This window comes from Pseudophryne corroboree, chromosome 4 (genome assembly GCF_028390025.1).
Source record: "Pseudophryne corroboree isolate aPseCor3 chromosome 4, aPseCor3.hap2, whole genome shotgun sequence".
In the NCBI taxonomy this organism is placed as follows: domain Eukaryota; kingdom Metazoa; phylum Chordata; class Amphibia; order Anura; family Myobatrachidae; genus Pseudophryne; species Pseudophryne corroboree.
In genome coordinates, this window is record NC_086447.1 from 663778689 (window position 1) to 663795305 (window position 16617).

General features: G+C 45.1%; 1 protein-coding gene across 1 annotated transcript in view; it reads right to left on the bottom strand.

Annotated features, from left to right (window-relative positions):
* Positions 1-16617, bottom strand: part of DESI2 (desumoylating isopeptidase 2) — a 279466-nt gene that overhangs the window by 135861 nt on the left and 126988 nt on the right. The window contains exon 3 of the mRNA XM_063917815.1: positions 5770-5863. Coding sequence (XP_063773885.1) covers positions 5770-5863 — 94 coding nt within the window. The remainder of the gene's footprint in view (positions 1-5769; positions 5864-16617) is intronic.

The window sequence follows — 16617 nt, forward strand, 5'->3', positions numbered from 1 at the left end:
AACGCTTTCTCCACCGGTAGAAACACCCTCTGCACTTCCATGTCGAGGATCATCCCCAGGAAAGACAATCTCTCTGTTGGCTCCAAATGTGACTTTGGAAGGATCAGGAGCCAACCATGTTCCCTGAGCAGATGAGTCGTGAGAGCAATGGACTGCAACAACAACTCCTTGGACGATGCCTTTATCAGCAGATCGTCCAGATATGGAATTATGGGGGTAATTCTGAGTTGATCACAGCAGCAAGTTTGTTAGCAATTGGGCAAGACCATGTGCACTGCAGGGGGGGGCGCAGATATAACATGTGCAGAGAGAGTTAGATTTGGGTGGGTTGTTTGGTTTCTGTGCAGGGTAAATACTGGCTGCTTTATTTTTACAATGCAATTTAGATTTCAGTTTGAACACACCCCACCCAAATCTAACTCTCCCTGCACATGTTATATCTGTCCCCCTGCAGTGCACATGGTTTTGCCCAACTGCTAACAAATTTGCTGCTGCGATCAACTCAGAATTAGGCCCTATGTTCACTCCCTGTCTGCGGAGGTGAACCATCATCTCTGCCATCACCTTGGTGAACACCCTCGGTGCCGTGGAGAGACCGAATGGCAGTGCCTGGAACTGATAGTGACTGTCTAACAGTGCAAATCTGAGATAAGCCTGATGTGGCGGCCAAATCGGAATGTGGAGGTACGCATCCTTGATATCGCGGGATACCAGACCTGAGATCACCGCTCTCAGAGACTCCATTTTGAATTTGAACTCCTTCAGATAAGGGTTTAACGATTTCAAGTTCAAAATCGGTCTGACCGAACCATCCGGTTTTGGTACCACGAAAAGGTTTGAATAGTAACCCATGTGTTGCATATGAGGTGGAACTGGAACAATGACCACTGACTTTCAATTTTTTGGATGGCTTCCTGTAGGATAGCCCTTTCTGTCAGTAAAGCTGGCAAGCCTGATTTGAAGAATGGGTGAGGCGGGAGTTCTTGAAACTCCAGTCTGTACCCCTGGGACACAATCTCCTGTATCCAGGCCGGACGACACCCAGACGTGGCAGAAACGTCCGAGTCTCGCACCCAGCAGCCCGTTCTCCAGGCTGTGCGGTCCACCGTCATGCTGAGGATTTTGAGGATCCAGAAGTAGGCTTCTGGTTCTGGGAACCTGCAGGTGCAGGCTTTTTGGATTTTGCCCGACCACCTCTAAAGAGGGTGCTAGGAGGCTTGGACTTTGTCTTTGCGGTCCGAAAGGACTGCGATATAGATGAAGAAAAAGTTTTCTTCGTAGAAGGAGCAGCTGAGGGAAGAAAGGTCGACTTACCCACGGTTGCCGTGGAAATCCACGCATTCAACGCTTCCCCAAATAGCACCTGACCTGTGAAGGGTAGGTTCTCCACACTTCTCCTGGATTCCACATCTGCCGACCATTGGCATAGCCAGAGTCCCCTGCGTGCTGAGACAGCCATGGTAGATATCATTGCATTCAGAGTCCCCATATCCTTTATGGACTCCACCATGAAACCCGCAGAATCCTGTATGTTACGTAAAAACAATTCAATGTCACTTCTATCCATCATATCTAAGTCCTCTAATAATGTGCCTGACCACTTTACTATGGCTTTAGAAATCCATGCACAGGCAATAGTGGGCCTTAACGCCATTCCTGAAGTAGTGTTTATGGATTGGAGCGTAGTGTCAATCTTACGATCAGCTGTTTCTTTTAAGGCGGTAGATCCAGGGACAGGTAAAACCACCTTTCTAGACAGTCTGGAGACAGATGCGTCAACTATGGGTGGGTTTTCCCATTTTTTCCTATCCTCCTCAGGGAAGGGAAAAGCAACCAGAACCCTTCTTGGGGTCTGGAATTTTTTCTCCGGGGTTTTCCAGGACTTTTCAAATAATGCGTTTAACTCTTTAGATGCAGGGAAGGTTAGCGAGGCTTTCTTATTGTCTGTGAAGTAAGCCTCCTCAACCTGCTCAGGTGGTGTGTCAGTAATGTGTAACACATCCCTAATGGCCTCAATCATGAGCTGCACCCCCTTTGCAAGGGATGCCACCCCCTCAGCACATCCCCATCCCCGTCTGCCGTGTCAGAGTCGGTATCCGTGTCGGCTTGCATAATCTGGGCAAGTGCATATTTCTTTGGGTATATGCAGGGGTTTAGAAGTAAAGGGAACAGAACCCAACCAAACTTCCATAGACTTCCTTAAAACCCGAGTTTCAGTCTCAGTATGGGCTACCCTAATAGAAATCTGAGATATCATTCCCTTAATGGAAGCCAGCCATTGTGGCTCAGATTCAGAAGTTTGAGACATATTACATTCCTGGGTACATGGAATGGATTCCTCTGGAGAAGATACCTCCTCTGCAGCATAAGACACAGAGCCCCTGGACATGGTTACGTGAGAATTTGCATACACACAGGAAAATGTCAGACACAGTTTCCCCCAAGTACCTTCAGAGAGAGACAGAGTTTGGAACCAGCACACACAGCGCCCCAGAGACAGTTATATAAGAACTGCCTGGCGCTGACTGTGTACCCCTAATAGACTACACAGCGAATTTACAGCCCCCCTCCCCCCCCCTCTACAACCCCCTGGTACCGCACAGGATAGCTGGAGTAGCGTGGAGGGACAGCGCTCCCTGTCAGCGTCGCTGGAAGTGGATCTGCAGGGAGAAAGTGGTGCTGGTGAGCTGCTGGGTCCGCTCTGAGGAAAAGCTCTGCCCCCATACATGCCGCATCTTCCCGCACTTTTTAAAATTTTATACTGGCTTGAGGTATTATGCTAGCAGCGTTTACTGGAGTCCCTGATAGCCTGAGTGACCAGTGTAAGGGTATTTGCGCTGGCCCAGGGCACCCCTCATAGCGCCGCACCTGCTGTACCGCTGAGCCTTCCAGAGCGCAGTATCAGTACTGCGCTCCCACCCTGTTGCCGCCATTCACACCGGCTCCCCGCCTGTCGAGTCGCCGGTGAGACACTCACCACCGGAATCTTCTGGCTCTGTTAGGGGGTGGCGGCATGCTGCGGGAGTGAGCGGTCGCCTCGGGCGGATAACAATCAACACCCTCAGGAGCTCAGTGTCCTGTCAGCGGAGAGAGTGGCCATTAACCTCTCAGGGTTGGACACTACTCCTTCCCTGAGCAGGGAGGCTGTGGCCAGCAGCCTCCCTGTGCCTAAATTACTCTTAGAAAAAAATACAACTAAAGAAGCTCTAGGAGCTCCCTAGCTGTGACCGGCTCCTCCGGGCACATTTTCTAAACTGGGTCTGGTAGGAGGGGCATAGAGGGAGGAGCCAGCCGACACTATTAAAAACTCTTAAAGTGCCAGTGGCTCCTAGTGGACTTGTCTATACCCCGTGGTACTAATGTGGACCCCAGCATCCTCTAGGACATGAGAAATCAGCTAATGAAAAGTAAAAGTAAAAAGCCATTCCAGTGACTTCTGTGACTAACTGAATCTAGCCCAATGTGTGCTCTCCAATTTGTCTTTATCATAGAAATTTGCATCACAAAACCCCCAAACGTCTTCCGTTTAGAACAGTAACACTTAAATATTTTTATAGTATTTTATTTATTTATCTATCCACAATTTCAATGTTTTGTTGTTTTTTTTTCTAATTCACAAAGTCATTTTTCACTACTGTTGCATTAAAGTTTTGTTTTACTTTGATTTTATTAGGTGAGAAAACACTAAAAACATCTTCAGAAAGCGCTACCATGTACTGTGCCAGAGTGGGCCTAGCCAACCTGTAGCTTGCCAGTGGTTGTGAAACTACCTGGTCACAGTCTTAGAATTCCCTAATAGAAAACCTGTGGCAGGACTTGTAGTTTCACAACTGCTGGAGAGCCACAGGTTGGCCATACCTGTGCCAGAGGAAGTGTGTTTCCAGAGAGTCATTATGGAGGCTCTGTAGTACTAGAAAATTAGTGACACCAATATCAATCCATCTGCAAAACTAGACATTTGTTAATATATATTCATTGGGAGATATACAAGTAATTTTGTACTTGTAGCTTTTTGTTGGCATTACTTGAAATATATTAATTAAAATGCCAACAACTACATAATTGAGAATTGCACATTTTGGCTTTCAGGTGATAAACATTTCACAGTGGCTTTTATGGTTCCATATAGACGGTCCTACAATAATGAACACCCCAACATTACTTCCAGCTAGAACACTAGATAAAAATATTTATCTAGGCTGTTTAGAAATCTGTGAAAACTGCATTCTGCGGAGCATATTCAACCATCTCTCACATACCTGTGATTTGCTGTCTAGTTATATTCCAGAGGTGGTACTCCTACAGGAGACCATTGTTACAACTTCTTCTATACATCTTTTAGAAGTTAAGGCCCCAAGACATCAGAAAGCTCGTTTTGACAATCCTGATCCTTTTTGGTTGGGATCAGGGAATCTGGATTTGAATTTTTTTTTTTAAATTCCAGATTCCGACCGGCCGTCAAGGTATTGGGACATTGCCCTAATATATCTGTAATGTACGAGAGTCTTTATAGGACTGCAGTACTATGAAGTTACCAATTTCCCATTTCTAGCTGATATTGGAGATTTTAAATACATTTCTGCTTAAGGATGAACTGCTGTATAGTTGGTTTACATTTTAAAATATATATTTATTTTTCTTAATACTGATGAGAGTCCGTTTTATAAAATGAAGTATATTTTTTATCCAAACATTTTAGGGTGCTGTTTTACTGCGCTACGGACATAGCTTTATATGACCTAGGAGAGATGAGAGGCTGACTTTTTTGTTTTACCTTTTGTAATTAGCTCACTAGAGTTTGTATGTTTTATGGAACAAAACAAAAACTAGTAGATTACATAAAACACTGCCTATTTTGTCTGTCAATCCTACAGTTTGCCTTGCTAAAAACAATCTGTCCTCTGATGAATAGTTTTCACAAACTGCTAAACTACAGATATGTAGGTGTACACTTATCCCCAAGTAACAGCAAAATAGCCCCAGTTATTGCGCCACAGACTTTGCTATTTAGCCTTGCCAAAACACCAATCCTAAGTACCTAGTACACTATTTACGAACTAAAGCGCCCTACACACTGGGCGATGGTGACGGGCAATATGAACGATATCGCTCAGAAATGTATGATATATTGCTCATATTGTTTAGTGTGTAGGCACCAACGATGAACGATACACGTCCCTGCGGTCATTCATTGTTGGTTTCTCATCATTTTTCAATGCAAAACAATCTGGATGATAATGATCATCATTCAGATCGTTCATCGTCCAAATTGCTGCCATCACCCAGTGTGTAGGGTGCTTAAGAAGCAAGATTGAGGAAAAAAGTAGGAATATGAAGGAATAAGTAGCAAAAAATACACAGGCAAGGTCAGATACGAGTGACTCTCACCATGAATCATTATGCTTAAACTACAACCAAAAATCCTATTACACTATTTGTGAACTACAGTAAGATGCAAGACTGAGGAAAAAGAAGGAAAAGGTAGCATTGAGCAAAGACTTGCAAATATGTAAAATGATTATCTTTAAGATGCAAGTCTATAACTCTATAGTTAAGTTGGCAATGGACAAAAAAACATGATTTATAAATACATAAAGTTTTTGAATTGCCTGTCCAACTGTTTATTAGCTGTCCCTGCTGGAAGTGGTGTGTGCTGGTTGGAAATGATGGCTGTCACATGACTCGTTACCAGTATATTTTAAGTCACTAAAAAACAAAACTAAACTAAAAAAAAAAAAAAAAAAAAAAAAGACTCAAGTTTCTACTTACTTAAACTTAAATGTGTCTCCCAGTTCTGTAGAATCACCGGGTGAAATTTCAAAGATTCCAGAGAATGGATACGGGTGTCCACCATAAGCAAATTCTAAAAATAGCAAAAACAAAAAAACAAAAACCACACAATCATTAAGCAACTTGTCATCTGACCAAAACATTGGAACAGCAGTTTTTTTCAAGACCCTAAAGATACATCTCTTAATAGGGTGTATATTATATACCGTATTTGCCGGCGTATAAGACGACTGGGCGTATAAGACGACCCCCAACATTTCCACTCAAAATATAGAGTTTGTTATATACTCGCCGTATAAGACTACCCCCTCTTCCACACACCTTCCACACACATGCTGGTGCCATGATAGGGTTGATAGGGGTTTGACTGCTGGACATTTTCTATGCTGTATTGTACTGTACAATGGTGCAGTACTGTGGTTGGCTGTTGGCTGCATACAAAGCCTGATTGGATTGGTCCCTGCTCCCTGTCTGCCCTCCCTGTCACTAGCAGCAGTCTATTAATACCAAGTGACATACTGTATATTATGACCGCATGTGCAAGGGGCGGGTCGGAGCGCCGCTGCTTCCCGCCGAGCAGAACGGGCCGGTCACGCCAAAAAGGCTGGCACCCCTGTATCGCTGCTGATGCTCGCCGCAGCCACGCTGATGACCCGCCGCGGCCGCAGTGCATCGGGAGGCCACTATGGCACCCGGCGTATGAAGTGCACCCGGCGTATAAGACGACCCCCCCACTTGGAGGCATGTTTTTCAGAGCAAAAAAGTCGTCTTATACGCCGGCAAATACGGTAAACGTTATGCAACACTACAACACAAACATTTTATCGTAGACTGCAGTATTATGGAACACAAACTACCATATTTAGATATTCGTTCCGGGGCTACAAACTAGAGATGAGCGCCGGAAATTTTTCGGGTTTTGTGTTTTGGTTTTGGGTTCGGTTCCGCGGCCGTGTTTTGGGTTCGACCGCGTTTTGGCAAAACCTCACCGAATTTTTTTTGTCGGATTCGGGTGTGTTTTGGATTCGGGTGTTTTTTTCAAAAAACACTAAAAAACAGCTTAAATCATAGAATTTGGGGGTCATTTTGATCCCAAAGTATTATTAACCTCAAAAACCATAATTTACACTCATTTTCAGTCTATTCTGAATACCTCACACCTCACAATATTATTTTTAGTCCTAAAATTTGCACCTAGGTCGCTGGATGACTAAGCTAAGCGACCCTAGTGGCCGACACAAACACCGGGCCCATCTAGGAGTGTCACTGCAGTGTCACGCAGGATGTCCCTTCCAAAAAACCCTCCCCAAACAGCACATGACACAAAGAAAAAAAGAGGCGCAATGAGGTAGCTGTGTGAGTAAGATAAGCGACCCTAGTGGCCGACACAAACACCGGGCCCATCTAGGAGTGTCACTGCAGTGTCACGCAGGATGTCCCTTCCAAAAAACCCTCCCCAAACAGCACATGACGCAAAGAAAAAAAGAGGCGCAATGAGGTAGCTGTGTGAGTAAGATAAGCGACCCTAGTGGCCGACACAAACACCGGGCCCATCTAGGAGTGTCACTGCAGTGTCACGCAGGATGTCCCTTCCAAAAAACCCTCCCCAAACAGCACATGACGCAAAGAAAAAAAGAGGCGCAATGAGGTAGCTGTGTGAGTAAGATAAGCGACCCTAGTGGCCGACACAAACACCGGGCCCATCTAGGAGTGTCACTGCAGTGTCACGCAGGATGTCCCTTCCAAAAAACCCTCCCCAACAGCACATGACGCAAAGAAAAAAAGAGGCGCAATGAGGTAGCTGTGTGAGTAAGATAAGCGACCCTAGTGGCCGACACAAACACCGGGCCCATCTAGGAGTGTCACTGCAGTGTCACGCAGGATGTCCCTTCCAAAAAACCCTCCCCAAACAGCACATGACGCAAAGAAAAAAAGAGGCGCAATGAGGTAGCTGTGTGAGTAAGATAAGCGACCCTAGTGGCCGACACAAACACCGGGCCCATCTAGGAGTGTCACTGCAGTGTCACGCAGGATGTACCTTCCAAAAAACCCTCCCCAAACAGCACATGACGCAAAGAAAAAAAGAGGCGCAATGAGGTAGCTGTGTGAGTAAGATAAGCGACCCTAATGGCCGACACAAACACCGGGCCCATCTAGGAGTGTCACTGCAGTGTCACGCAGGATGTCCCTTCCAAAAAACCCTCCCCAAACAGCACATGACGCAAAGAAAAAAAGAGGCGCAATGAGGTAGCTGTGTGAGTAAGATAAGCGACCCTAGTGGCCGACACAAACACCGGGCCCATCTAGGAGTGGCACTGCAGTGTCACGCAGGATGTCCCTTCCAAAAAACCCTCCCCAAACAGCACATGACGCAAAGAAAAATTAAAGAAAAAAGAGGTGCAAGATGGAATTGTCCTTGGGCCCTCCCACCCACCCTTATGTTGTATAAACAGGACATGCACACTTTAACCAACCCATCATTTCAGTGACAGGGTCTGCCACACGACTGTGACTGAAATGACGGGTTGGTTTGGACCCCCACCAAAAAAGAAGCAATTAATCTCTCCTTGCACAAACTGGCTCTACAGAGGCAAGATGTCCACCTCATCATCATCCTCCGATATATCACCGTGTACATCCCCCTCCTCACAGATAATCAATTCGTCCCCACTGGAATCCACCATCTCAGCTCCCTGTGTACTTTGTGGAGGCAATTGCTGCTGGTCAATGTCTCCACAGAGGAATTGATTATAATTCATTTTAATGAACATCATCTTCTCCACATTTTCTGGATGTAACCTCGTACGCCGATTGCTGACAAGGTGAGCGGCGGCACTATACACTCTTTCGGAGTACACACTTGTGGGAGGGCAACTCAGGTAGAATAAAGCCAGTTTGTGCAAGGGCCTCCAAATTGCCTCTTTTTCCTGCCAGTATAAGTACGGACTGTGTGACGTGCCTACTTGGATGCGTTCACTCATATAATCCTCCACCATTCTTTCAATGTTGAGAGAATCATATGCAGTGACAGTAGACGACATGTCCGTAATCGTTGTCAGGTCCTTCAGTCCGGACCAGATGTCAGCATCAGCAGTCGCTCCAGACTGCCCTGCATCACCGCCAGCGGGTGGGCTCGGAATTCTGAGCCTTTTCCTCGCACCCCCAGTTGCGGGAGAATGTGAAGGAGGAGATGTTGACAGGTCGCGTTCCGCTTGACTTGACAATTTTCTCACCAGCAGGTCTTTCAACCCCAGCAGACTTGTGTCTGCCGGAAAGAGAGATCCAAGGTAGGCTTTAAATCTAGGATCGAGCACGGTGGCCAAAATGTAGTGCTCTGATTTCAACAGATTGACCACCCGTGAATCCTTGTTAAGCGAATTAAGGGCTCCATCCACAAGTCCCACATGCCTAGCGGAATCGCTCCGTGTTAGCTCCTCCTTCAATGTCTCCAGCTTCTTCTGCAAAAGCCTGATGAGGGGAATGACCTGACTCAGGCTGGCAGTGTCTGAACTGACTTCACGTGTGGCAAGTTCAAAGGGCATCAGAACCTTGCACAACGTTGAAATCATTCTCCACTGCGCTTGAGACAGGTGCATTCCACCTCCTATATCGTGCTCAATTGTATAGGCTTGAATGGCCTTTTGCTGCTCCTCCAACCTCTGAAGCATATAGAGGGTTGAATTCCACCTCGTTACCACTTCTTGCTTCAGATGATGGCAGGGCAGGTTCAGTAGTTTTTGGTGGTGCTCCAGTCTTCTGTACGTGGTGCCTGTACGCCGAAAGTGTCCCGCAATTCTTCTGGCCACCGACAGCATCTCTTGCACGCCCCTGTCGTTTTTTTTTAAATTCTGCACCACCAAATTCAAGGTATGTGCAAAACATGGGACGTGCTGGAATTTGCCCATATTTAATGCACACACAATATTGCTGGCGTTGTCCGATGCCACAAATCCACAGGAGAGTCCAATTGGGGTAAGCCATTCCGCGATGATCTTCCTCAGTTGCCGTAAGAGGTTTTCAGCTGTGTGCGTATTCTGGAAACCGGTGATACAAAGCGTAGCCTGCCTAGGAAAGAGTTGGCGTTTGCGAGATGCTGCTACTGGTGCCGCCGCTGCTGTTCTTGCGGCGGGAGTCCATACATCTACCCAGTGGGCTGTCACAGTCATATAGTCCTGACCCTGCCCTGCTCCACTTGTCCACATGTCCGTGGTTAAGTGGACATTGGGTACAGCTGCATTTTTTAGGACACTGGTGACTCTTTTTCTGAGGTCTGTGTACATTTTCGGTATCGCCTGCCTAGAGAAATGGAACCTAGATGGTATTTGGTACCGGGGACACAGTACCTCCAACAAGTCTCTAGTTGGCTCTGCAGTAATGATGGATACCGGAACCACGTTTCTCACCACCCAGGATGCCAAGGCCTCAGTTATCCGCTTTGCAGTAGGATGACTGCAGTGATATTTCATCTTCCTCGCAAAGGACTGTTGGACAGTCAATTGCTTGGTGGAAGTAGTAAAAGTGGTCTTACGACTTCCCCTCTGGGATGACCATCGACTCCCAGCAGCAACAACAGCAGCGCCAGCAGCAGTAGGCGTTACACGCAAGGATGCATCGGAGGAATCCCAGGCAGGAGAGGAATCGTCAGAATTGCCAGTGACATGGCCTGCAGGACTATTGGCATTCCTGGGGAAGGAGGAAATTGACACTGAGGGAGTTGGTGGGGTGGTTTGCGTGAGCTTGGTTACAAGAGGAAGGGATTTACTGGTCAGTGGACTGCTTCCGCTGTCACCCAAAGTTTTTGAACTTGTCACTGACTTATTATGAATGCGCTGCAGGTGACGTATAAGGGAGGATGTTCCGAGGTGGTTAACGTCCTTACCCCTACTTATTACAGCTTGACAAAGGCAACACACGGCTTGACACCTGTTGTCCGCATTTCTGTTGAAATACTTCCACACCGAAGAGCTGATTTTTTTGGTATTTTCACCAGGCATGTCAGTGGCCATATTCCTCCCACGGACAACAGGTGTCTCCCCGGGTGCCTGACTTAAACAAACCACCTCACCATCAGAATCCTCCTGGTCAATTTCCTCCCCAGCGCCAGCAACACCCATATCCTCCTCATCCTGGTGTACTTCAACACTGACATCTTCAATCTGACTATCAGGAACTGGACTGCGGGTGCTCCTTCCAGCACTTGCAGGGGGCGTGCAAATGGTGGAAGGCGCATGCTCTTCACGTCCAGTGTTGGGAAGGTCAGGCATCGCAACCGACACAATTGGACTCTCCTTGTGGATTTGGGATTTCGAAGAACGCACAGTTCTTTGCGGTGCTTTTGCCAGCTTGAGTTTTTTCAGTTTTCTAGCGAGAGGCTGAGTGCTTCCATCCTCATGTGAAGCTGAACCACTAGCCATGAACATAGGCCAGGGCCTCAGCCGTTCCTTGCCACTCCGTGTGGTAAATGGCATATTGGCAAGTTTACGCTTCTCCTCCGACAATTTTATTTTAGGTTTTGGAGTCCTTTTTTTACTGATATTTGGTGTTTTGGATTTGACATGCTCTGTACTATGACATTGGGCATCGGCCTTGGCAGACGGCGTTGCTGGCATTTCATCGTCTCGGCCATGACTAGTGGCAGCAGCTTCAGCACGAGGTGGAAGTGGATCTTGATCTTTCCCTAATTTTGGAACCTCAACATTTTTGTTCTCCATATTTTAATAGGCACAACTAAAAGGAACCTCAGGTAAACAATGGAGATGGATGGATACTAGTATACTTATGGATGGACTGCCGAGTGCCGACACAGAGGTAGCTACAGCCGTGGACTAACGTACTGTGTCTGCTGCTAATATAGACTGGATGATTGATAATGAGATGAAATCAATATATATATGTATGTATATATAATATCACTAGTACTGCAGCCGGACAGGTAGATAATATATTTATTAGGTAATGATGACTGATGACGGACCTGCTGGACACTGTCAGCTCAGCAGCACCACAGACTGCTACAGTAAGCTACTATACTATAGTAGTATGTACAAAGAAGAAAGAAAAAAAAAAAACCACGGGTAGGTGGTATACAATTATGGATGGACTGCCGAGTGCCGACACAGAGGTAGCTACAGCCGTGGACTAACGTACTGTGTCTGCTGCTAATATAGAGTCTAGACTGGATGATAAATTATTGATAATGAGATGAAATCAATATAATATCACTAGTACTGCAGCCGGACAGGTACTATATATATTTATTATGTAATGACTGATGACGGACCTGCTGGACACTGTCAGGTCAGCACAGCACCGCAGACTGCTACAGTAAGCTACTATAGTAGTATGTATAAAGAAGAATGAAAAAACCACGGGTAGGTGGTATACAATATTATATATATATATATATATATATATATATATATATTATATACAATTATATATATATATATATATATATATATATATATATATATATATATATATATATATATATATTAAACTGGTGGTGATTGATTATTAAACTGGTGGTCACTTCAGGACAGGTCACGTTGCAACTTGCAACTAGTACTCCGAGGCTTAAGCAGACAATCACAAAATATATTATTATACTGGTGGTCAGTGTGGTCACAACAATGGCAGTGTGGCACTGACTCTGGCAGCAAAAGTGTGCACTGTACGTTATATGTACTCCTGAGTCCTGCTCTCAGACTCTAACTGCTCCCCACTGTCAGTGTCTCCCCCACAAGTCAGATAATACACTTACAGTCACACTATCTAATCTATAAATATCACTTCAGCAAGTAGTATAGTAGTATACAGTAGTACTCCTCCTAATAATGCTCCCCGAAAATACTGTGTCTCTCTTCTCTAAACGGAGAGGACGCCAGCCACGTCCTCTCCCTATGACTCTCAATGCACGTGTGAAAATGGCGGCGACGCGCGGCTCCTTATATAGAATCAGAGTCTCGCGATAGAATCCGAGCCTCGCGAGAATCCGACAGCGTGATGATGACGTTCGGGCGCGCTCGGGTTAGCCGAGCAAGGCGGGAAGATCCGAGCCTGCTCGGACCCGTGTAAAAAACCTGAAGTTCGGGCGGGTTCGGATTCAGAGGAACCGAACCCGCTCATCTCTACTACAAACCCCTTACAAAGTGCACTGCAGATTTGTTACTGTTAGCCACAAAATATAAAAATAAATAAAACCATTTCACCTTTATGCATTAGTTCCTACAGCTACACTTCCGGTCCAGTTTCCCTTACCATTTCTAATTAATCTCACCTGCAGCCACCCCTCTAGCACAGTATCAATTAGTTGATAGAAATTGACTAAAAAAGTTAAGGCCCCATCCACTAGGCCGACTTGTCTGAGCTGCATGTCGCATCAGATTTCTCTTGAACACTTCTGGTAGCTTCCCGGTAATCGTATATCAGATCCTGGGCTAAATTTTCACTAGATTCACTTCAGATATATCTAATCTATTAAGTGCTGAAGGATCACATCAGATATATCTAATGCACACATGCTACATGTGATTGATCTGATGCTGCCGCATCCTAGTGTTGGATGGGAGTGGCTAGGGAGATGCCAGTCAAGTGACGCTTCAGATGATTCTGATGCAAAGTATAAAAAAAATAATTCCGATTTGCACCTGATTTCTTCAGATTCAGTTAAATCCTTGGTACAGCACCAAAAATCTATAGCTCAGACATATCTGACACGGGATGACGCATCGGATGAGAGGAACTGTCCAATGTGATACTTTTCATCAGATTTTTCGGTCAGATGCGTCGAAATCTGATGAAAAGTGCCCAAATCGGACTAGTGGACGGGGACCTTAATAATTGACGCCAGTTTTATTTCAGGACTAAAATTATTAGAAATAGAGTAAAATGAAAACGGGGATCCACTGACAATCTCGTCTAAAACAAAGCAAGAAAAAGCAACTAAGACTAATACTAAATTTGGAATCTGTCAAAATTAACACTGGAAGTAATGTTTTACATTTTTAAAGAACAATTATGTGTTCTAAATATTTTCAGAAAACAAAATATAGGAAAGAAAGAAATAGGATTCTGTATTGCACCTGTTTGTTCTAACTTAAGGCATTCATTTGTATATGATATATGGGAGTACTACGGTAAGTCAGACTCCGTATGTAACACATTCTCAACCCACTGAGCCTAGAGTACTAAGCACACACAGTTAAAAAGGTATGCAAACTTCAATGGAATTTTAGAGAAATGCTCTTCAGCAAAATCCAATACGGTATCATTAAACTGCAAAAGTTATGATTAAAACACGGACTAAAATCAAAATGGAGATCACTGGCTAAATCTCGACTAAAACAATGCAAGAAAAAAACACTATATTGTGACTTTAAAACAACTACAATTTTAAAGTAAACAACTAAAACTAAATTTAAAAATACTTGTCAAAATGAACACTGCCCTACCAACAGCTGCTCAAGAACAATTCCACTTGTTGAATAGTTTTTCACTAGGGGGCGAAAAGGAGCAATTCAATTGTTGCTCCGTTTAAATGCCTGTTAGCCAAGGGGGAGACATTTCATTTCGCTGCCTCCTGAGGTGCAAGAAGAAATGAGGACAATGAGTCCAATGCTTAGGTACAGTAACCACTTCTTCAGACGGGTTTAACAGATTTGTGTGACTAGACCCGATGCTTAAATGTGCGTCAATACGGATGTGCAACCGAACGAAGAAACAATTTCATTGCTCCATCTGGTGCCTATTCATATAGACGCCCAGCAGGGGGTGCGCAAAACAACTGAATTGCCCCCATTTAGTGATAAAGTCAGCATAATGCTACATTACCACCTATCATTCATATGCACCTTCCCCTGAAGCACTGCATTCTTATTCAAGCTACAGTTTTGTGAGCGCCTTGGTTTGCCTCACATCTATGTGCAAAAGTTTAGAGGCAAACTGATGCACTTGGATAGTGATAAAGGGGGGTTATGAAGCACTATGCTACAGGAAAAAAACATGGCTGTGTGAGCCGCAGCTTCCGATTGGTCCTCCAATATCACTTCCCTTGCTGTCATTTTGTCGTGGCAAGCGTAAATGTGCTTCTGCCATTTGCACTGTAGTTTTACACTAATATACGTGAAAATCTGTTGAATAAGTAGGTACTATGCACAGAAACCATTTTAACCTCTTAACAGCCAGGGATTCAGCCCTGTACTGAAGCTGTTTTTCCACAACTGCACTGGTCACATTCCAACCTCAAATATCAGAGATTATTTTTATGCCGTAATCCACACAAATTATACCTTGTTTATTTCCAGGAGACATTGTATTTTCATAAATTACCAAAAGGCTTTATGCTCATTCTAAGCAGGGGCGATTCAACTAAAAATATCCTGTCTAAAATGGGACTGTTGAGACGCCCAAACAATTGTCCCTATTCTAAACTCCTGCTTTGGGTGTTAAAAATCCTGTTTGAATGCCCAAAGTGCCGAGTTTGCACACATTTTTTCTCGCATCTTGGCAGGCTGCGAGAAAAAATAAACAAATATATAAATAGGAATTTAATACCTACAAGTAATTCAATTTCTTGTACTCCGTAGTTGATACTGGGGAATGTACTTTAGTAACATGGGGTATAGATCGGGTCCATAGGAGCCTGGCACTTTAAGAAATCAATAGTGTGTGCTGGCTCCTCCCCTCTATGCCCCTCCTGCAGACTCAGTCTAGGAAAACTGTGTCCGAGGAGACGGACATACCTTGAGAGAAGGATATACACAAACAGCGGTGAGGTAACAAACCAACACACAACAGTAAAAGGATAGCAATGATAACCAATCAGAGGGAAGCAACGCTAACCAACCCTGGAACAGGGACAGCAACAGCAGACCCAAGCAGGAACAAGTAGAACGTAGTAAGCAGGAAACACGAAGTACGGAAGCAGGTGCCCAGTATCCACTACGGACTATGAGAAAATAGGATTTTGATACCTAACGGTAAATACTTTTCTCCTAGTCCGTAGAGGATGCTGGGGTCCACTTAATGACCATGGGGTATAGACTGTTCCGCGGGAGCCATGGGCACTCTTAAGACTTTTCAATGGGTGTGAACTGGCTCCTCCCTCTATGCCCCTCCTCCAGACCTCAGTTATAGGAACTGTGCCCAGGGAGACGGACATTTCGAGGAAAGGATTTACTTTAATACTAATGGTGAGCTGCATACCAGCTCACACCTCAACCATGCCGCACAACATGGCATTCAACATAACACACGCCAACAGGCATGAACCAAGTACAGCAACATGCTGAAACTAATATAACACAACATGTGTAATTCCAATAAACTAAACTGCAGGTAAAGTACGCGCTGGGACGGGCGCCCAGCATCCTCTACGGACTAGGAGAAAAGGATTTACCGGTAGGCATCAAAAACCTGTTTTCTCATACATCCTAGAGGATGCTGGGGTCCACTTCATGACCATGGGGTTTATACCAAAGCTCCAGTACGGGCGGGAGAGCGCGGATGACCCTGCAGCACCGATTGACCGAACTTGAGGTCTTCATCGGCCAAGGTGTCAAACTTGTAGAATTTCTGATGACATGCTTTCTGACCATTTTTCAATAGCGCGACTCACCCACGCGCAAGCAATTGTGGGCCTGAGCAGCGTACCATTGGCAACATAAATGGATTTCAATGTAGTTTCCATCTTTCGGTCTGCCGGCTCTTTTAGTGAAGCCGTGCCAGTTGCAGGGAGAATTACCTTCTTTGTCAACCTGGACAGTGCACTGTCTAACACAGGGGGTGACCCCCATTTTTTCCTGTCCTCCACCGGGAAAGGATAAG